The sequence below is a fragment of the Mastomys coucha genome, unplaced genomic scaffold, assembly GCF_008632895.1.
Source record: "Mastomys coucha isolate ucsf_1 unplaced genomic scaffold, UCSF_Mcou_1 pScaffold21, whole genome shotgun sequence".
Lineage (NCBI taxonomy): Eukaryota > Metazoa > Chordata > Mammalia > Rodentia > Muridae > Mastomys > Mastomys coucha.
This window is the reverse complement of record NW_022196904.1, coordinates 121865376-121887726: the sequence shown is the minus strand read 5'-3', so window position 1 is coordinate 121887726 and position 22351 is coordinate 121865376. Positions and strand designations below refer to the sequence as shown.

Genomic DNA, 22351 nt, shown 5'->3' with positions numbered 1-22351 from the left:
TCAGGAGTTATGGTAATAAATTATTTATTAATGTAAATTATTTCACAGGCAAGGAACATAGAGGAAACTTGAGCAGAAGGATCATACATTATGTATAAAAAGGAATTGTAAAAACATTAGAGCGGTGGACTTGTGCCTCTCTGCTTCAGGTTTGTCAGCATTTTAATTATAAGCCCCACTTTCAGTGTTTAATTACTCGGCTGTTAACGTCTACTCTGTACATAAAAGGGTTGTTCCCTGGGGCACTCTCTGAATGGAGTTCCTCGGGAAAACAGTTGGCTGTGTTGAGCTGCATAGGGCTAAGAGATTTCATGTTGAGATTCAGCAGGCTTTGGTCTCTTAACTCAGCCTCAGTTGATCACTAAAAGCGGCCCGTGATTATACCTGTGTGGAGAGGATGGCATTCAGGGCTAGACAGTTTCCATTGTGGTCAGATGACCAAAACAAAACGAAAAACACCACTAGCAATACAGCATTACTCAGCCCAGGTTTATGTGCCATTTTGATTGTGATCCTTGAGCCAGGACCTCCTAGGAGAAATTGCTTATGGACTAATACAGGCTAGTATGTGATTTGTTGCCAGTGAAAAAGTACATGCACATACAAGTACATGTGTCTGCTTAAAAAAAAAACCAAAAACTCTTTACAGTTTGAATTTATCTTTGTTGTGGTTACATATGTATGTGATTTTTAAAATCCATACAGGATGCTTTTCAGTTCATGTACCTTTTATTGGTTCCAGACAGTGTGTTGGAATGAAGTACAGAATGGAAGTAGATGGAGTTGGCAATGACAGCTGTTTTTGAGCCTCCTGGGCTGCCCTGTCATGACGGTGAGGGAGGGCCGCCGTGGTGCCATAGGCCAGGGAATGGCTACTGCACTATCTTTGGGTGTTGGCCTCTCAGTGGAAGAGAGTGGGCAAATAGGGAACATCCTGTCCTAGTCGCAAGAGTATGGCCGTAGGGCCGCAGAGCATGCTCAGGTCTGCTGTTTGCCAACTGGGTGTGCCGAGAGGACACATGGTGCTGCCCTGAAGCCCGGTTTCACCGGTGGGCAGGGATGCTGTGATGCCCAGGATATAAACAGGCTTGTGCTCTCTCAGCTTCAGCAAGGACCCCAATGTGGAGGTAACATACATTTTGACAGCTTTCTAAAGGGCTGTCCTCCCTGCCAGTCCCCTTATCTAATACAAATGCAGCTAACCTCTGTGTGTGTATGTGTGTGTTTTAGAGACCTGTCTGTCTCACATGTTCTTTATGTGCCCCAAACATGAGGGGATCAACAGATAGCCAAACTGGCCTTGCCAGCCCTTTGGAACTTTGGCTGCTATGGAGAATACTAGTTTCCCTGACATTTGTAAGTATTCTAGGATCTTGGGGGTGGAGCTGGAGACTCTTGTCAAGGTTGAAAGAGTTTTTAGGACTCCACACCACCTTGTACAAATGAAGAAACAGAGGCCTGTGCCTTCAACGTTCAAGGTGGTGCAGTTTTTATATCTTAGTGGCACCACCAGCCCCGATCCATTTTTTTTTTTTTTGCAAGACTATAGGTTTGCCAAAAACAGTGAAAGCTATTTGCAGTCCCTGCTAATGAGGCAAAGGCTCTGATAGCCATTCTACACTCTTATCTTTGTGTCTTCTTTTAGAGCCTGACAGGCCAGCCTTCCTGTTTTTCCAGATGAGACTGAATGGAATGTCTACCTTTAGCCATCCTAACCCTTTGTCTGTGTGAAGTCCTTGTAAAATGAACTTGGTGTCTTGTGTGACTATCCCTAAGACATGGCAGGGCCAAAGGCTAAAGCAGAGAAGCCTAGGGGCCTGTCTTCCTGGCTCAGCTTCTAGTAAGTTTCCATTCTGGTGACAGGCCCTACACTTCATTAAAAGCAGATGAGAAAGCCAGATGTGATGACTGTAATCCCATCAACTGAGAGGCTCAGACAGGAGGATTGCAGCAAGTTCAAATCCAGTCTGGGTTTCATAGTGAGTTTCAAGTCAGCCTGAGCTAAAGAGTCAGACTCTGGTCTTTTAAAAAATAAAAACTAAACCAACCAAATAACCAGATGAGACCTTGAGGGAAAGCTCAAGTTAATGCCTAGCTTGTCCGTTGATGTTCTTGTCAACAGATCAGTTTAGCAAGGCTGCCTTTAGAAAGACACCCAGTTCTCTGGAGTCTCACACTTAAAGGGTTGGTGAGCTTCTGCTCTAAGCAGACAGTCTTTGCAGCCCTGGGGCCAAGTTAACACACCACAACACAGCACAAGTAGACAGGCATGAAATCCAGGAATGAGTCAGCCACAGGTCTGGCTGGTGGCTTGCTTCTTGGGCTTTTGAAGGCTGCAAGAATCAGATCTCTTGAGTCTGTATGTAACTACTTATTTAGAAACCCCATTGTGTTGTGGCTGTATGCCACTTTAAGAGAATATCAAAAACATAGCACTGAAATCTCCAGGGCTGTAAAACTTTATCTTTTGAACATAAGAAGTCTTATAGTCCCCCAAGAATCTGGGCTCCTGGGAATTTCCCAGTCTAAGTGCAGAAATGGAAACAAGAACATTTGAGGTCAAATGCTATTTGTGTTCTTTCAAGTGCTTTTCGTTCTTAAAACTCAAAATCTGTGTACCCAGCAGCCTCTCCTCTCTGTGGTCAGGGCAGCAGGACTGGCTCCTATAAAAGTAAATCTGGGGGTACATGTCTCTTTCTCTCAAAAAGTAGCCGCTCAGAAACTTCAAGCTCAGTCCTTGAGCTTCAGCTTTGGAAGGGATTTTGATCATATGGTTCACTTGTGGGAGAGCTAGGCCCATGGAATATTTATGCCTGTGTGGTTCATCCTCCCATTCATGAGCAAAGTGATATGAACACCCCCCCAACACACACACACACACACACACACACACACACACACACACACACACGCGTTCACACACATTCTCAGTGTTGTGTAAACCTCACACTTGTGAACTGGTGCACTGAGAACATTGAAGTGTGTTTTATGATACAAATGATAGGAATGGCATAATATAGGCTGTGTGAGATGGAAGCTCAGGTAGTTCCCACCTGGCCTGGGAAACATGGATTTTTAAGGACTTGAAAAGCAAAGAGATTGTTTTTTTTATTGTTTTTTTTTTTTTTAAATAAGTTTCCTGACCTCTAATTGCCTAAAGCAGAAGCAAAATAAACCCACCAGCTTCAGTCTTAAGAATTAAATTTGTAGCAACCAAGATTCTGCATCTCTACTTCCCACCTCCAAGTCCCACCTCCTCCCTCCCATCCAGCAGGCAACCCTGGAACCAAACCTTGGAAAATTCCTAGTACAGAAAATACTCGTTCCCTCTAGCCTGAGTCCACCTGCAGATATTGGTTCCCAGGTACAGAAGAGCAGATCCCCAACACAAACAGGTTTTTTTTCCAGTGTTGTCCTTTCAGAATTACACTAATGGCTGCCACTTCTAAGAGATTGTTCTGGGCACTTTGCTGGGCCTGTGTCTTCTCTCAGCAGCTGAGAGAGATTAAGAAATGTGGAGAACTGTGAATCAAACCAAGGGCCTTGCCCTTTCTAACCCTATCAAGTGACCATTGCTCCTGTGAATCCATGGCCTTTGTCACTTTGGAAAGAGTTCCAGTTGTTTATGCAGAAGTGATAATGTTGAATGGCAGGGTGGGGGCACTGGCTGTCTTCTTCTCAGAACTCTTTGTATTCTGTGAAGTTGGGGCTTCACAGATAGGGCAGTTTGCCATTAAAAATTAGCTTCTATTCCTGTTCTTTTGTCTGGAGATCTGACCCAACGACTTGCTTTCTGGACCCTCAGTGAAGGGTGGGAACACAAGAGCTAAACATAGCATTGATTGTTTTTACTTTTTTGTATTTGTACTTTTCAAAGTGACAAAGCTAGAAACCATTAGAATCTGTGCTGAAGACAACACAGGTGGCCACATGGATGCTATCAATACACACCAGCAGTGCTTTCCTTTTGCAAAGTAGCCTTCATTTACTTCTATCTAGTTGCCTGCCTGCTTTGTACATAGCCAGTCTAAGGCCCAGAGTAGGATAGAGGGTTTAGGGCCTACCCCAGATTGAATCTGCGGGTGTTGAGGATAGTAAGAAGAACTAACTCGTGAACACCCACAGCCCCTTCTATAGTTCATTTTGTCACCCACTTTTCCTTCACACTCCCACACCCTGCTATGTTTGCTGTGTGGCACACTCCATGAAGGATCATGGAAAGCTGTCCTGGGTTGTACTTCAGAGCTGGTAGCCCAGCAGAAAGAATAGCAAGTGTAAGCCTCCGTACATAGGATCAGTCTCTTCTTACTTGATGGCTTTTTCCACATTTGACCTGGATACATTCTGTCCTATGTCCTAGGCTTCCAAGCACCAGCTGTGGTACCATGTTGGTCCTTCACTGCTCAGTGGATAGGCCAGCTGGTTCCTTCCTCAGCCTGCCACACCCCTGAGCTCTGTGGTATTTTCAGTCTCTTGGTTTCAAATGGAAGTCAGTTGCAGTGACTTCCTGGAAATCCACAGGAGAGAATCCAGAGAAAGATGAGTTTAGGCCCTGGTTCTAGATGGCAGAGCACTGCACCATTGAGCTCAGCAGCCACAGTTCTCACATACTTGCTAATAAACTTTCCTCATATGAAATGTACAGACAAGAAAAACAAAACTAAGAAAGCATAAACTAGCCGGCCATCCGACAATCAGTCATTGACATTTTGGTCTGTTTCTTTTTGTTTCATGGATAGCATACTGTGTATTGACTAAATAGGAATCGTAGCCTCTATACACAGCTTCTTTAGCAATATATCTCAGGCATTTCCCCATGCCATTAGCCAGTCCTTGACACTGCACTGTTGCGTGATCTGTTTAACCAGCCACCTACTATAGGACATTTTAATTATACATAGTTTGCCTTATTACACAATTTGCTGTCATTTCTTACCATTTTGATTTGCTTTGTGCCTTTTTCTTTTTTAAGATTTACTTATATTATGTATATGAGTAGGAGGGCATCAGATCCCATTACAGATGGTTATGAGCCACCATGTGGTTACTGGGAATTGAACTCAGGACCTCTGGAAAATCAGTCAGTGCTCTTAAACACTGAGCCATTTCTCCAGCTCTCCACTTTTTTTTTTTTAAAGGATTACTTTTCTCTTTCTGTAATAGACAGTCATGACACAGTCTGTGTTGATTTGTATTTCTTCTCATTCTATAACCCAGGCTGACTCCAGTGCATTCAAGGTGATCCTTCTGCCTCAGCTTCTTGGGATTATTAAGATGGATTTATACCACCATGCCCAGTTTAGTTTATAGTTCCTCTGTTTTGAATTTATTATTTTGGTTCACTGAGCTAAGGCCAAATTAAAACTACTTCAAAGAATGGTAAACATTGAGCAGGGGAGATAGGTCAGTGGGTCAAACACTTAATGTGCAAGCCTGATGACCTTAACTCAGATCCAAGAATCTACAGAAAAGCCAGACAGAGCCCAGCAGTGGTGGCGCACACCTTCAGTCCCAGCACTAGAGAGGTGGAGGTAGGCAACTCTGAGTTTGAGGTCAGCCTGGTCTACAGAGCGCCCCCCCGGGCCCCCATATACTGTGGGAAAGGAGACTACTCAAGAGGAAGAGAGTACTGGAAGGAATGTTTTCCACAGTTGCTGAATACATACGTACCTGAACAATGTAAGCAGCTTGGAAAGAGCTATTTGGGGGTCAGGGTAAAGTTTATATGTGGAAGTAATTTATCAAATTCACCTAGAGGGCTAGGTATTAGAGCTGCCTCTGTCAGGGTCAGGAAGATTCTAACCTGGGGTCTTTGGGTGTTCATCCACACTCCTGCTTCATTCCCAGCTGGCCTGCTAAACATCAGTAAACCTTTCTTCTGCCCCTCCAGCTGTTGAGGCTTTCAGCATTTATAACCCTGGACAGTTTCTCCCTGTGTCCTCTGCCTAGGCTTGCAGCTTCTCAGGTCATCTGTCTCATGACTTAGCAGAGTGTCTGGGAAGGAGAAACTTTATACTAAGCCTTGGCTTGGCTCCCTCTGGCTCCTGGGGGCCGTCTTCGGTTGCATTACTCATCCCCTTGACCTGTTGGACTAGGTGCTGTTTGGATGACATTCAGTGCATGGTGTATCTCAGTGGCCTTTGAGAAGTGATCCCTGTAAGCCAGGTGTGGTCATGGTGGCTCATGTCTAATTCCATCACTTGGGAAGCTGAGGGAGGAGATTTATCTCAGGTTCTAGGCATTATGCTATAGAGTAGCACGTTGTCTGGAAGAAACAGAACAGAGTGGTGCTATAGAGCTGGGTTCATAGTTCTCTCTACCTGGAGTGTGCATCACCCAGGGATAGAACAATCTTTTGAACGATCTACATCTTCCCTGTATAATAAGTATCTTGAAGCAGGGTCAGTGTCAGACTAGCCTGGGTTTTCACTGTGCCATATAGCTGTATTGCCCTGGACAGTGTGCTGTGTGGGTGTTATAGTCCAAGAAGGATGCTCAGTGGGTAGTCTAATTGCTGTGGGTGTCAGTGGGGTCCTTAAATAACTTACTGCAAGCCATTTCCAGCTTTATTTCAGGTCTACTGACTGCCTGATTCAAGCTGTCACATTTGCCAACTAATTCAGATTAGCAGAGATAGGGATAACTGGACAGCAGGTGCTTCCCTTCTTTGCTTTTGTGTTGTAAATTTGAGAACAGGAACTTTTCTCTCCTAACATTACCAGAATGTCCAATATTATAGTGGAAACACAATAATTTATTCTTAAGATTTTACTGAAATAAAAGTTCAAGTTCAGATCTTGCATTCCACAGTTGGGCTAGCCTATGGATTCATGCATTCAAACAGTTGACTGATTTTACATCACACCATCTGTGGCCTGAGTGTTACTCTTACCCATTTCACCTGGTTTACATATCCTCAGTTTCATCAAGAAATCAAATGAAGTTGGGCAGTGGTGGCACACGCTTTTAATCCTAGCTCTTGGGAGTCAGAGGCAGGCAGATTTCTGAGTTTAAGGCCAACCAGGGCTATACAGAGAAACCTGTCTTGGAAAAACAGACAAACAAAAAAGCAATCAAATGAATATGAAAAGTGCTGTCATTGGCAGCTGTTCTCAGTGCTGATATTGTTGAACATTTTGCTAGAAGGGAAACCCCAGTCCCATTTTGACCTTGACCGTTTGAAGTGGCCAAGGCTTAGTGTTGATCATGGTCTTTTGCCAGTGCTAACTTCCACTGCTCCCTGACTCAGCCACCCACTGGCGCAGAGCTCAGGATACCATCATGGGAGACAGCATGGGACGTTGGGAGGAAAGCTGGACCAGGAACTCCAGGGGCAGGTCTGGATTTGGGTTGCTGGGAAGGAAGCTGGATCAAGAACCGCAGGCATGGGTCTGGATCCCAAGCCTTTTTGTGCTTCCAACTCAGCGTGCTGGGCCTTACTCCTCTCTGGGCCTTGGTTTTCTTCTATAAAGTAAGGTTGAGCTGGCTGATTTATGAGGACCTTTCTGGTGCCAAAGTACTATATTGCAAACAGGCTGTTCATAAAGAAACAGAGTGCTGTTGTGAAGGCCTCTCAGATCCTATTTTCTCTTTGTATTTATGCACCAGAAAATGACAGATGGCGAGACCTGGATAGAAAATGCCCTCTTCAGATTGACCAGCCAAGCGCCAGCATCTGGGAATGTCTGCCTGAAAAGTGTCAGGATGGCTCCCTGTGGCACCAGGAGGCAGTGACTGCCTGTGCAGTGACCAGCCTAATCAAAGACCTCAGCATAAACGACCACAATGGGAACCCCTCAGCTCCTCCCAGCAAACGCCAGTGCCGGTCACTATCTTTCTCCGATGAGATGTCCAGTTGCCGGACATCATGGCGGCCCTTGGGGTCCAAAGTCTGGACTCCTGTGGAGAAGAGACGATGCTACAGCGGAGGCAGTGTCCAGCGCTATTCCAATGGTGTCAGCCCCATGCAGCGGAGCTCTAGCTTCAGCCTCCCTGCCAGGGCCAATGGGCTCTCCTCACCTTGCCACCAGTCGAGCTTGCACCACCGCTGTGGGGGACAACCCTGCCAAGGAGCACCAGGCTCAGCCCCCTCTGGACAGGTGGGCAATAGCTGGAGCCCAGACCCACACCCTGTGGGAGGGGGTCGACTGGACCTGCAACGGTCCCTCTCTTGCTCACATGAGCAGTTTTCCTTCCCAGAATACTGTCCCCCTTCAGCCAACAGCACACCTGCCTCAACGCCAGAGCTGGCAAGACGCTCCAGTGGGCTTGCCCGCAGCCGCTCTCAGCCATGTGTCCTTAATGACAAGAAGATCGGTGTGAAACGACGTCGTCCAGATGAAGTGCAGGAGCAAAGACCTTCTTTAGACCTTGCCAAGATGGCACAGGTAAGTGCCCCAATAGCCTAGAATAGGCTCTAGAAGCACCTCACTTTCTGGGATTCTGGTTCTGGTCCAGCTGCTTAAGTGCACACTTTCAGAAATGTTTAGGAGTTGCTTCTCTTGGTTTGAACATAGTCTCCCCCCCCCAAAAAAAATGATTTCAAGGTTTTTGTTTCTTTTTCTTTTTCTTTTTTTTTTTTTAAGTTTTAAGTACCTGGTTCTCTCCATTTTAAAGGAGACATGTTCTTTCCCTCTTAAGCTCATTGCTAGTGGAACAAGAGCAGGCAGATGGTAAGAGGCAGGCATTGGCTAGGAGTCCAGTGTGACCAAACACTAATTAATCCTCTTCTAGTCCTTTGCTGGTACCTCCTTTCCTGGAACACACACACCAGTGTTCAGTATCACTCGGATTATGCTGATCCCTAGATCAGGGCTATGGGTAATGACTTTAGGGAAAGTGGGAAGCAATCATTCCCTTTGAACTGTCAAACAGTTAGACTACTCAGAAATTGTTAGTCTGCAACTGTTAGCACTGGTTGTGGGAGGAGCCTTTCCCATGTGCTCCTGTTCCTCTGTGTTGTCCTCTTTGTCTTGGAGTCCAGCATTGTTCCAGCACTTTTCTTGGGTATTGATCTGAGGGGGATGGGCTTGGAGTTAGACACCATCAGCAGGAAAGTTGTCAAAACCTGAGGGCTGACTACAATTGGTGCCTGCTATAGAAGTCATAGGATGTGACCAAGATGGTAAGGCCTATGCTCTGTGTGACATTGGTCCTTGTAACCATTAACTCTAGGATGGGTGGCTGTGGTGGGCAAAACATGGCACTACCACCTCTGTGCCTACCTGACAGAGCCTCTTGCTCAGTGCCGTGTTGTATCAGTTTTGGGTGTTATATATAAAAACATTGATTATTGTTTGGTTTGAGGAAATGAAGATCTGTTTGCTAGTGAGGGAGTGTTCTCAGGAGAGTTGATGAAGCTCTTCAGACCATGGGCAGACCCAAGGCAGGCAGGCTCATAGTGCCTGTTCTGCATCAAGCAGGTATAACCAGCAAGCAATCTTCAGTTCCCATTCTACCCAGGCGTGCACACATGCACAGGTACATATACACAAACCTAAATGCACACACACTTCTGCAGTAGAGCCTTCTACTTACAACAAAGATGTTTCCATGCGTGGAGTTACCTTCTGTTACTTTAATTTTCTAGCCTGTCCCCCACTGAAGACAAGGTGCAAGTATCTGTATCTGAGGTGACCTCAGAGTCCATAATTTTGAGCCACTTTCACATATCAGCCCAGTCCATGTCCAGGACATCTGGGGACAAGTTGGTGGTGTGCTTGTGCCATCCCTGTGCCCATGGGTCAATGTGAGACAGAGGGCTTGCTCCCTTCCATGTCCAGGTTCCGTGACTTCTGTCTTGGCTCCATGAGTCTCTTCCTTCTTCCTGTGTGGGAGATCTTTCTGGATTACTCACTGGACTGTAACTGAACATATATGTTGGATACCAAGAAGAAGTTTCTATCTCCAGATAGACTGAAATAGATTGAAGGGGGAGGACAGCATTGGGTGACTTCTGAAGAAGACACGGGGCCCTAAGTTCTGGGTTTGATACATAGCCTCAGTTGACTTTTAATGCCAAGCCTGTTTTCTTAGTGAGCAAGCCGGAGAGGTAATAAAAGCAGCTTACATGTGTTATTAAATCTCACTCGCCACAAGCTGGAATAACAGTACTGCATTGCTGAAGACATTTTCTGGCCTCACATACATAGACACTGCTTAAAAATATATTGCTCAGTGGGGTTGTGTCCAAATGTATGGCTTGCCTCATCGGTTCCAGGCAGGCCTCCAAGATCATCCAGGAAGGTGTCCTGGAGCCTGAGAAGGCCACCCTGGTTCTGCCTGTCACTTTGGCTGGCTGCTTGACCATGTGGGTGGGACAAAGCACAGGGAAAGGAGAAAATGCCCTGGGAAGGCACACCCTATCCATCAGAGGTTAGATGCTGAGGATGAAGTTTGTGGATCCTGGTCCATGTGCCACCAGACATCTACCTCTGGCCAGCCCTCTCTCCATGGGGCTCTGTGGTTCTGCCTGCTTCAGCTCTCCATGCAATAATAGACAGTTTTAGTAGGTAGGCCTTACTTGCCAAGGGGCCTCATAACCACTGAGATAGTCCTCATGTGTCTATAAACAGTCCTGGGTTAGAGGCCTAGAGAGATGGCTCAGTGGTTAAGTACACTTGCTGTTCTTGTAGAGGACATGGGTTTGGCTCCCAGCACCCACATGGTGGCTCAGAACTGCCTATAACTCCAGTTCCAAGGAATCTTATATTCCTCTTCTTCTGGCCTCTAGGAGCAGTAGGCATGCATGTGATACGCATATATACATCCAGGCAAAATACTCTTTCACATTTTTTAAAGAGTCCTGGACTCAGCCAGGATATTGTAGGGCCCTGAGTCTGGGTTCACAATAGGTAGGCATGTCACTGGTGTACAGAGACCCACACCTTGCCAGAGGATGGTTGAGGCTGGTAGCCTCTACATGCTGTGGCTTCACTAGGGGCTTTTAGCTGCTGAGAGGAGAACAATGTCTGCATGTCTGGGGGGAAGAACTTGTAAGTGGGTTTCCATACCTGTAGGATAGGCTTGGTGCAGCCCTTTCTTCCTTGAGCTGCCTCTTTAACTGTTTCATAGGTCTTTGATCTTGGTTCATATATTTGTTCCACTTTCATGTTCTTGTGAAGGAACCTCTTTGCATGTGGCCTCTGAGACCAGGTGTATGAACTCTTTAGATAAAGGTACAAAGTGCCTTTTTGGGTAGACCTTTGGAGCAGCTGGGTATTCTAATAAAGCAACTCCCTTGAGGGGCCCACTGGGGCCGGGAACAGACCCTGAGGGTGGTGAACTTGTGGGGCTTCTCTTTGGCCTTTGCACAGCTGGTGGGAGCCAAAGCTCTCTAACCTGCCAGTAGAAAAGGAGCCTGGTTAGGATGAGAGCTGAGAGCCAGATAGCAGGAGAGGGCAAAGAGCTCTGAGGTTCAGGCCGTGAGGCCCTAGTCTTCATTGCCCCTGGGTTTAGCAGGAGCACGTGCCATAGGCACAAGCTCTCTGATAGAAGTCCATGTTATATCAGGGCTTACCCATTACCACCCTGTGAGGGTACTGAGGCTCTGCTGGTTCCTAGGCCTGCCAGACCCTTTCTGGATAAAGTAGTAACTTCTATATCCACATCTATGGGTGCTAACAAACCAGAAGGTCTCCAGAAGAGGGGTTATGATGCTAGAGCCCTAGGCAGTTTGCTGAACATTACTGTGTAGCAGCTCCACAATCAACACAGGAGTGGGGGGGGGGTTGGGGAAATAAACAGTGTGTATTTAATGTGTGCTTATATTTGCATGTTTCATGTGCATGTGCATGTACGTGCTCTATATGATCTGGAGAATGCTTTTAATAGCTGTGTTTTTTTCTTTTAAATGAGTAAGTTTGTTATATATAGTAAATCAAAATAAAAGAATAAATAGCTAGTAGCAGACAGACAGACAGAAACAACAGGTAGAAAAATATCACCAAGTCAGTTAGTAGGAGTCCCTGTTCATCTTTCTGGATGAGCTTCAGACTTCCCATTGCCACTGCAGGCACCTTTATATCATGGGATAAAGGATGGTGACCCCTGTTGGAAATGGTTCACCTTATAGTTGTTCTAAAGGATATGATGTTTTTACTCTTGTGTTATTTTGCACAATACAAACAAGCCATCTTGGAGAACACACACTGAGACATACTTTCTTGGGTCTAAAGATGGGGAGTAACTCCATTTCTCAGGTATTTTTTTCAGTGAGCTCCAGCACATTACAGTTCACCAACGTAATATGCATTATAGTGTGTATGCATGCATGTATGTGTATCTCTGTATCTTTCTGTGTGTATATACCTATCTATAGTTTTTATATGAACATTTATAAATCTATCCATACATGCATGCACACGGGACCCATGTTACCCAGTGTGCTGTTTCGTGAATGGTGAGTGCTGACAGACTCTGTGATGTGAGCTGTGGCATGTGAGTCCATAAGATCCAGTCCTGCCTGGGTCTGGTCCTGTGGATCTCTCCTTCCATGCTTTCCTCCTCAAGTGGTCTTCTGAGGTCCTTCTTGTCTGTGGTATTCTGTAAAGCTACAGCCTCCTGTTTGCACCAGGCCAGTAGACAGCATTGAGGACAGGACTGGTCTGAGCATTGAGAGCTGTTTAGCAGCCCAACTTTCCCTGACATTGATAGTAACTGCTTCATTTGAGACCTGGCCTGACCACCAAACATGGCATATCTCCCAGCAAATCCCGAGTTACGCAGTACATTCAGACATGGATCATTTGTGTGAGCAAAGACTTCAGAAAAGCAACAATTAATAAGATTACTCATGAATGCTGTGCCCCTGGGTGCTGTGTTTTTAACTCCGGGCTGGTCAGTTTGAAAGAGAAAACAAATTGTATTTTTCAACAGAGCTTCAAACAGAGGCAAGACATTCATAGGGAGGGTTCAGGATGCCGAAACAGAGGTTTGATTGATTGCAGCTGCCCACACACTGCACCCTCAAGCTCCCCAAGGAGGCCCCAGAACAGGCAGCAACTGTTGTGTTAGCAGATGTTTGAGAAACTCATGAAAGCTGGCTGGGGTGCTATGGGGCAGGAAAGAGCAGGAGGTAGAAATAAGCATGCTGGCATATGGTAGGGGAGCCACTGAGAGCTGGGGTCCTGCCCATGAGTTTGGAGAGCCTGGTGGAGCAGAGCCACAGGGCTTTGCTGGTTGGCAGGCTGCTGTTGCAGTCAGCAGGGGTTATAACAGATGCTTAGTGATAACTCCTGGCTCTTTGCTAAGCAGAGTCACCCTTAGATGAAACTCCTTCCAGCTAGCCTTCTTTCTCTTTGCTCTGTGTACCAGTGGAGCTGCTGCCTTTAACAGGGGACAGTGGCCCTTCTAGTTGGCATGTGGAGTGGCTCTTCATGCTGCTGGACTTTGCAGTTGTGGGTCAGCCTTCCATTTTCTTGGCCAGATCCCCAGCTGTAGGCCTGGTTGGCCTAAGCCTTTCCCTTGTCTACTCTGTCAGTGTCCAGTGGCTCACCCCATTACCTTGCTTATTGCCTCGGCCCCTCATCCGCCTTGCTGCTGAGGTGGAAAGCACCTCATATTGATAGCAGGGAGGTGAATTTAGAGATAGAGCATCTACAACATAGAGTGCAGGCTGGTGTGGAGCTCTGGATTGTATTGGAACGAAAGAAGTATTGGATGAAAATGAAGACAAAACCCATCAGCACGTGGGATGAATGCTTCAGGTGGTCTGAGCTCCAACAGAGAACCTGCGTTCTTGGGGTTTGTGGATGCTGAGCTGTGGCAGCTCTGGACCCAGTAACCTAACATGCCTTTGTCCATGCCTTTAACAGCCATTGCTAACCAATCATGGCATCTGTTTAGGTAAACTCAGAAGAGGCCTCTGCTGCTCATTCAGTGGTTCAGTACCATCTGCTTCTCCTGTGCTAGTTTGTCCCTCATTAGAGGATATGGCTGTTAACATGTAGGGGCAGTCAGAGACTTGCCCAAAGCCATATACTGAGTTAGAAACCCCAGGAAGACTTGGGTTCTGTGAGCCCCACTCCTGATAGGATAGGTGAAAACCTGGCCTTTGTCAGTGATTGATCCTTGTGGGATGTAATGTGAGCTTTGAAGTCAGGTAAGTCAGGGCCCTATCCTTATCCTGTCATTTCTGATCTGATCTGTGCACCCTTAGGCACACACTTGGCCCCTCTGTGTCTTTAAAATGGAATTGCTCTTGCTTTTCTCAGGAGAGTAGAAAGAAGTCATGCATTATGGACCTAGCACGTAGTTTTCAATTGAACATGGCTTTATAGAAAAGAAAGGCGAGGGACTGTAGACATTGCATAGTGGTTAAGAGTGCATGCCATGCAGAGCCAAGCACCCTTGGGAGGAGCTGAGTATGGACTTGTGCACACCTGTCACTCCAGCTGGGTTGGGGGAGAGAGTAAAGACTGGAAAATCACTGGGCTGTGCTAGCTGCTAGCCAAGCTGAAAATATATGAGGTCGAGGCCTGGAGAGATATCCCAGTGGTTAAGAACACTTGTTCTTACAGAGGACCTAAGTTTGATTCCCAGCACCCACATAGTGACTCACAGTTGTCCCTAACTCAAGCTCTGTGGCATTCAGTGCCCTCTTCTGACCTCCCTGGGCACCAGGCATGCATGCAATGCACAGACATTCATACACATAAATAAAAGAACATAAAAATAAAAATGAGATGGGAAGTGACAGAGGACACTCAGTGCCTTTCTCTGGCCTGTACATTTACACACGTGTGCATCCTCATACATGCATGCATGCCTCATACACATGAGTACACACACATTTTAAGAAAAAGCAATTGCAAAAAGAAGCGGCTGCAGCTGAAGAGCCTGCAGCTTTTCTCCTGTACTCATGGGTCAGCTTCCCTAACAGTTACTCTGCAGTTCTGTTCAACCTGCTAGGCTTGTGCTATTGGTAGGCCAAGTCCTGCCAGTTGTGCAGCAGGCTGGGATCGGAATGCTTGGCACGTAGCCTTCCTTTTCTCTTAGAGAAAGATGTGTCCATGGTACTATAGAACCTTGGTGGGGGAATCTATGCTTCAGGAAAACCCTACGCAGACACCTGGTTCCCTTCTTGTCCCCAGGTTACATAATAAGCCATCTTCTGAAGGTCACTCAGATCACGGCCCAATGTTGACATAATAGGTTTGATCTCCTGGGGAAGAGGAAAAATAGGAGTTCCCCTGGGAGCATGCCAGGGAGGCATTCACATGCCACTTGGTGATTTTCCATGCCTCACTTGAGAGGCAGTGGTGCTCTGGGGGCTCCAGGACACTCGGGGATAAGTGAGTGCCTCTTTCTCCCTAGGACAGTTTCCTAGATGAGAGTCCCTGGAGCTCCCCGATCAAACTGGGAGTGTCTTTGGCATGCCAGACCTGCATGGTGTGGGCATAGTTTTGGGATCCCTGTCTTCCAGGACCCACAGTCTCTAAGCAGAAGGAAAACAGCCTTTCCTGCTGAGGTCTAAGCATTCCCCAGGGCAGCTCTGGGCTGGCCAGAGGAGGCCACTATAGGAAAGTCCTGTGGGTCATTGTTACTAGTGCATGACTAGTTCACCTCCAAGAAGGAGGAGGATGTGCTAGAGCAGTAGTCCTCAACCTGTGGGTAGTGACCCCTTGGGGAGGGGGTATAGAACAGCCCTTTCACAGGGGTTGCATTACCATTCATAACAGTAGCAAAATTACAATTATGAAATAGCAATGAAAATAATTTTAGAGTTGGGAGTCACCACAACATGAGGAACTGTATTAAAAGGGTTGCAACATTAGGAAAGTCAAGACCCATTAGTCTAGAGAAACCACCATGTTATTCCTAGGTTGCTGAAGAAGTTAGAGTGTCTGAGCTGAACCAACAGAGACAACAGAGGCTGGAGGGAAACAGAACCTGCTTCCTGCTGGAGCTCTTTATCTGGGGCAGCTAGGTCTTCATCCTAGGTAATTTATGTCACCTTTCCATGTCTTAGTATCCCTGTCTAGGGGGTAAGGTAGCACTAGGGAGGTAGGGAGAGGCAGATCTTTGGTCCCACTGGTCAGTCATCCTAGCTTAATTGGTGAACCTCAGATCCCAGAGAGAACCAGTCTCAAAAAAACAAAGTAGATTTAGCTGGGTGCAGTGGTACAGGCAGACCTCTGAGTTCAAGGCTAACCTGATCTACTAGTGAATTCTGGGACAGCCAGGGCTCTGTAGAGAGACCCTGTCTATCCCCCACCCCCAAAGTAGAAGGCTCTTGAGAAATGACATCCAAGGTTGATCTCTAGCCTCCACCCACATGCACATGTATGTGCACATCTACACACATACAGGACATGTGGCTTTTATTCTTCATAGAGGGTGGAAGTATTCAAGGATTTGAAGCCCGGGAGCAATAGAAGCCCTGGAAATTTCTCTAGACTGTGATGAGCAGTGTGACTGAGAGGCCTGGGGAAGTCGGGGAGGCCAGTCAAGGTGCTGTTGGCAAGCTTAGCTGCAGACTAAAGCAGGGCGGGCAGTGGCATGCCTGTTTGTGTTAAGGCTCTAGTAGCATGCTAACAGTGGGACAACAGGACCCATCAAAGTGCGACGATTGCTATTGGCCTCCAGCTTCTCAGTGTAGACTGCACTGGGTAGCGTCAATCACCCTAGCTTTCCAACATCACCATTTCTGTTTGAATAGTCTATTTAAAGCTTGCTGAGTGTTAAGTCCCTTTGATCTAATTTGATGCTTACTTTGACTATCTGTTTTTTGTTGTGTGTGTACAGTGTATGTAAATGCAGGTGTGCACATGCCATAGCACACATGTAGAGGTCAGAAGACTACCTCCACCTTGTTTGAAACCAGGTATTTTTCCAATATGTATGTCAGGCTGTCTGGCCTGTGAGCCCCTAGAGAGTCTCCTGTCCCCACACACATGCACATGTGATTTGCACGTCTACGTACATACACAACATTGGGCTTTTTTGCAGAAGTATAGACTGTGTAGAAACCCACTTGCACAGCAAGTGTTCCTACCCTCGGGACCATCTCCCCACATGTTCCTTCTAGTGGTGCACCAAGTGTCCATAGAGCCACCTTGCTCCAGTCACTGCATGTCAGTGGTTTATTAGCCAGGCTGCCTTTTCTCTCTGGAGCATTAGCCCCTCTGCTAAAGTGTGTTTGTCCTTGCCCATTAGAGCTGGGTTCCCTATCCCAAGCTCCAGGCTCAGGGCTGGAGGAGGCCTGGACTGGCATAGGGCCATAGGAGGATTCTTGCATGGTTTTGAATGTTTGTCATGCTGGATCTCATCTCAGCTGTGCCATATCATATCTGGTCAAGTGGCAACAGCTGGGTCAGCATTTTCCTGAACAAAAGGGAGGGGGAAGGCCTGTGGTATCCCACCCAAGTCTTCACATAGGTCTGAGTTAACCTCAGTGGACTTGAGCATGCAGGGAAGAGGACACTTGACAGACACAGGAAGGAGTTTGCCCTTTTTCATCTAGCTCCTGACCCTTCAAAAGACATAAACACCTTCCTTAAAGGATCCCCAGGCCCTTAGTAGCATGGTGCCGACTGACTGGGAAAGCCTTAGCAAGGACCAGCGAAGGAAACACTGAGGTGTCCTTGAGTTGGATGTGATTTTGATGGCCAAATCTGGCCCAGGCTGAGCATGGCCGTGCCACTCCCAAGACTGGCAGGATGCTTGTCTATGGGGGCCACTGCTCCAAGGCTCAGGTGTCACACCTGTCAAGATGTGTCCCTCTGCCACCCCAAGCACTGCATCAGCAGCCTCTCCCTGTTGATGGGGTATTCATCTAGAAAATTCTGTGGTTTCAGCCATCTGGATTAGGTCTCTTTTGTGCAGTTTCCAGCCTCAGTGGAGAACTGAAGAAAACCAATGCCACATAGAAGATCCAGCTCTCTGCTGCACTTCCTTTCCCACAGGACTTGAGCTGACTTGGTTAAGTGTGGGTTAATTACTCCTTCTGACCACAAGATTGACAGTGTCACCTTTTGGGTGCAGGGAAGGGTGGCTTTTTTTTTTTTAATCTCTTTTTAGAAAACAAAAGAAATGTGTGGTCCTACAATATTGTACAACTCAAGGCTTCCTGTGTAAGGAATGAACTCACATCAGTGCCCCCAGTCCTATCCTGACACTGTACAAAGGCTATATCATGCATCTGCCTTTCATGGAGCAAGTGGGGAGGCAGCTGTCCATTGCCAGAGTGTGACATGGGAGTGTGACATGCCTTTTGTATCAGCCAGAACCTGGTCAGGACAAACCATCCATCGGGTCCAAGGAAGTCACTGGAAGTATGTGTAACTAGGATTTAGAAGAACCAATATCTCAGAGAAGCAACTGCAAGGAAGCTGCTTCCTACAGCCCTTCCGGAGGTTTAGCAGCCAACAGTCTAAAAGCTCCACAGCTGGCCAGGCCTGAAGAGAGGGGAGGGAGATGAGTATTCTGAAAGAGTTGCATGCTGAAGCAGCTGCTGAGAAAGGAGCAGACTGCTCAGGCAGGGGTCACATGTGTTTGGGTGACTGGTACCAGCACAGGAAACAGTCAAGAGAGGCCAGTTCTCTTCCTCTAGCCTCCATTTGCCTGACATTCTTCTGCTAAAGTCAGGTGCTGTGGGTGCCACTTCTTTCCTTCCCAGGTTTGGCACCAGATGCTTTTCCCCACTGAGCCATCTCGTTAGCCCCCAGCCTTTTTAGGGCAGTGTTAGATCTGTCCTCCAGGGATTTTGAGCACCCTGTACGTTAGAGGTGCCTGGCAAGACCAGACAGATACTCTTGACCATGATGGGATCATTTTTGGAGCCCTGGGAAATGTGGGTGTTGGAAGAGTGGGTCATGGCTATGAAGAGCAGGTAGAGCCCCAAGCCATGTCACAGGATTTCAGGAAGGGAGCTAAGCCTCTGGACAAGCCTGTGTTTGATTTGCTGGTGTTGGGCAGCTCTAGGAATCCATTCAGAAAGGGTGTTCCATGTATTCAAGTTGTCCCCTTTCCAAAGTGAAGAGGTGGTTTCTTAGGCAAGTAAGGTGTAAGTCTCATGAGATTCTTGCCCAGCTCTCTGGGAACCTGGAACAGGCTGCAGCTGGAGGCCATCACAGCTTCTATTTGGATTTGACCCCCTGTCAGTTCATTTTAGCCTCTTAGTTAGTATTCCTGTGAGATGTTTATTGGAAGATGTGCTGGGGCCCAGAGGTGTTCAGTACCTTCCTCAAGAGATCTTGGAAACTTGGCCCAGAGCCTCCTAGATTGGGAGGAGGTCTTTAATACCCAGCGGGCTTGGGGCAGATAACTGTTTCTACAAAGTCCTTGGGTAGGAGTAGAGGGAGATCTGGGGAAACAGGGGAGTCTGGTAGGCCCTCTGGAAGAGTATAGATCCTCGAGCAGCTTAAGATCATAGCAAACCCTTGTCAGATGCATGGAAGTGGGCATGGAAAGCTTCCAGCTCACAGTGGGCAGGCACTTCTCCCATCAGTGCTTAGCATTGCTCAGCCATTTGGTAGACATTTGGAATTTGGCCTCAACCCCAGGCCTGCCACATCAGAATCTGTATTTGAACTTGATCTCCCTAGCTTTTGAAAGAACTTGGGAGGTCTCTGTGGGAGGTCACTCTGGTTTGTTCTTGGCACTATGTAGCCCATCTATGGGTTCTTCTTGTACCTAGGCCTCGGACGGGGGCGGGGGGGGGTGGTCCCTGCGTTTGAACCTTACCTGGTCAACCTTACTCTAGTGCCAACTCTTTCCTCTATGGTTTGGGTCACCTATCTGGTCTTCCTCCTGCCACTGCCCTTTCTTCCCAGGAATGAGGGGACATGGTTCATCTTGGGAACCTTTCACTGGAGTCTTAGATACCACCCACTGCTACTCTGACCAGCATGCAAATGGCAAAGTGACAGCATCTCTTCCTTTCAGGCTTCCAGCAGGCACTTTGCAAATGGGTACCATCAGGGCCCTGTGGGGTGGGGATGATGCTGCAGAAAGAATTAGCTCACCTGAACCCTCCCTTCTGACCCTGCTTCAGAAGGAAGCTTCGACATCCATAGCATGAGTGTCAGGCTAGCCCAGGTCAGCATCACAGGAGAAGACAGGTGGAGACCAGGGCTTGTGGGTGACTTGTGGTCTTTGGGGACCATGTTCACATGACATTCAGAGACAGGGATAGGGGACAGGTCCAGAGGTAAGCCTTGCAAATACCCATTGATCCCTTCCCATTTCTCTGACCATTTTTCACTTGGTCTTACTTGGTTAGTGTGGTCAGTGTTGATGGTGTGGTAACTTAGCCATGTCAGGAGCTGCCCCCGAGCTGCGGGATAGATGTGAATATTTGTCTACCCCTTGTGCTCTGGGGGGCCTGTATCTACAACAGTGATAAGAGTTTATTGAATACTTATTTTAGATGAATGAATGAACGAACAAATGAACTAATGGAGTAAGGCAAAGGTCTAGTGTCTTAATGGATAAGTGAGCTGCTGCATTCCTGATACTCAGCAAAAGGATAGCACTTACCACTTGTCTTAGGGTTTCATTGCTGTGAAGAGACTCCATGACCAAGGCGACTCTTAATTGGGGCTGGCTTAACAATTTCAGCAGTTCAGTTCATTATCATCAGACCAGGAAGCATGGCAGCCTGGAGAAGGAGATAAGAGTTCTACATCTTCATCTGAAGGCACCCAGGAGGAGGGTCTCATCCCATAATGGGCAGATCCTGAGCATAGGAGCCTCAAAGCCCACCCCCACAGTGACACACTTCCTCCAACAAGGCCATACCCCCTAATAGTGCCACTCCCTGGGCCAAACCTATTCAAACCACCACAGCACTCCAAGACATAGGCAACACAGGTGGTTGCATAGAATTGCCCTGTGTTGCCCTTAAAACAGCTCCTTGCTGTTACACAAGACACTGGAGTTTAGAATCACTGCCCTAGTCACAAGGCCAGGAGTTTCTCCAAGGTTGCACTTGTTACATTCCCAATCATATGATCTAGGCAAGGGTCAGGGTGCCAGAGCTTCCCTGGGGGGCGGTGGTCACAGAAGACTCCCAGTATGAAGATATCCAAGTAACCAAGCTCAGGATAGCCCCACAGTCCTGAGATGGCAGCTTGGGAACTCACAGCTCATCATCCAGACTGCATATTCTAGGCTATGCTTGCTGTACTTGTGATAGAACTGTCTAGACATTCTGAGTGACACTTGTCATCATTTAGGATAAAGAGGGGCTAAAAGTGGATTATTACTGAAGTTTGAGACTTAAGTTTAAAGCAGTGACAGAGTGGGATACTGAAGGTAGTCTTGATAAAGCCCAGCAGCCTCCAGAAGGGGCAGGCACCTGAGAGAGTGGGTAGGGTAGGAGAAATGAAGGGCCCATCTGTCCCCACCTACACCTTCCCAGTTGTCCCATCCTGGAAGCCTAGAGAGACCTGACAGTGCAGGAGGGACCACTGGGACTGCCTCATCACAGCAGACCCCAGGAGCACTCACAGTGGATGAAGCCTAGAGTTTTGGACTCTGTACTGGTCCCAGCACACATCCTTCCAATGCTTTGAGAAGAGGGACTTTAAAAACATATCTTTCAGGTATGGTGGCAGCCTTCACAGACTCTCTAGATGAAGAGTCTGATATGTAGTGAAGTTTTATTTATACACAACAGTACCTCTTGCTTTATTTGGCATCTGCAGCTTTCCTGCTACTACAACAAGACTGAGTCCTGGCAAGGATGGGGCATTCCAAGAGGAGCCCCACAGCCTGCAGAGCTTTAGTATCTATTATCTAGCCCCTGAGCTAGATAGCCTGGTGCCTCACTTTCCTTGTTTAGGAAGATTATGTGGCAACTTCTTACTAAAAGCTGGTCTTTGAAAGGACCCAGGACAATTATCTTGGTAGTCAGAAATATGTCAGTGATGTAAGGTGGCCCACCCTATGGCTGCCTCCAGCTCTGCCTCACCATAAGCTGTCCTTCGTGAGGCCATTCCTGTGCTCCCAGAGTGGCAAGTAAGAATGCTGCTGGATCAGGAGCTGTGGAAAAGGGGCACCTAGGCACCCAGCCTTGGGATGAATTGCCTGCGCTGCCTGCCTCTTGCTGCACTGGCTGCAAGTATTGGCTGGGCTGCTCATCCACTCTAGTGCTCTTTCCAGGCTGCCTTTGAGTCTTTGCCATGCTTGAGAAAGTGTGGGCCAGAGCAGGGAGTGTTCATTTCCTCTGCTTTCACTCCCTTCCTCCTGTCCCTCGAAGAATTTTGGTGGGGCTGTGTGCCACTCAATATGGTGAAACGATACCCAGCCTGCCAGGGCAGCGCTGGGATTCTCATCATTCAGACAGAGCTCTCGAAAATACTCCCAGGCTGGGGTCCTAGGAGTCTCCCTGCAGGCCTGATGTATT

The 22351-nt window shown here is 47.3% G+C and overlaps 1 protein-coding gene across 2 annotated transcripts in view; it reads left to right on the top strand.

Moving 5' to 3' along the window:
- The window catches only part of Fam53b (family with sequence similarity 53 member B), a 103854-nt gene that overhangs the window by 49682 nt on the left and 31821 nt on the right, over positions 1-22351 (top strand). For both annotated transcript variants that reach the window (XM_031388599.1, XM_031388600.1), the window contains one exon: positions 7609-8387. In XM_031388599.1, the coding sequence (XP_031244459.1) occupies positions 7609-8387 (779 nt within the window). The remainder of the gene's footprint in view (positions 1-7608; positions 8388-22351) is intronic.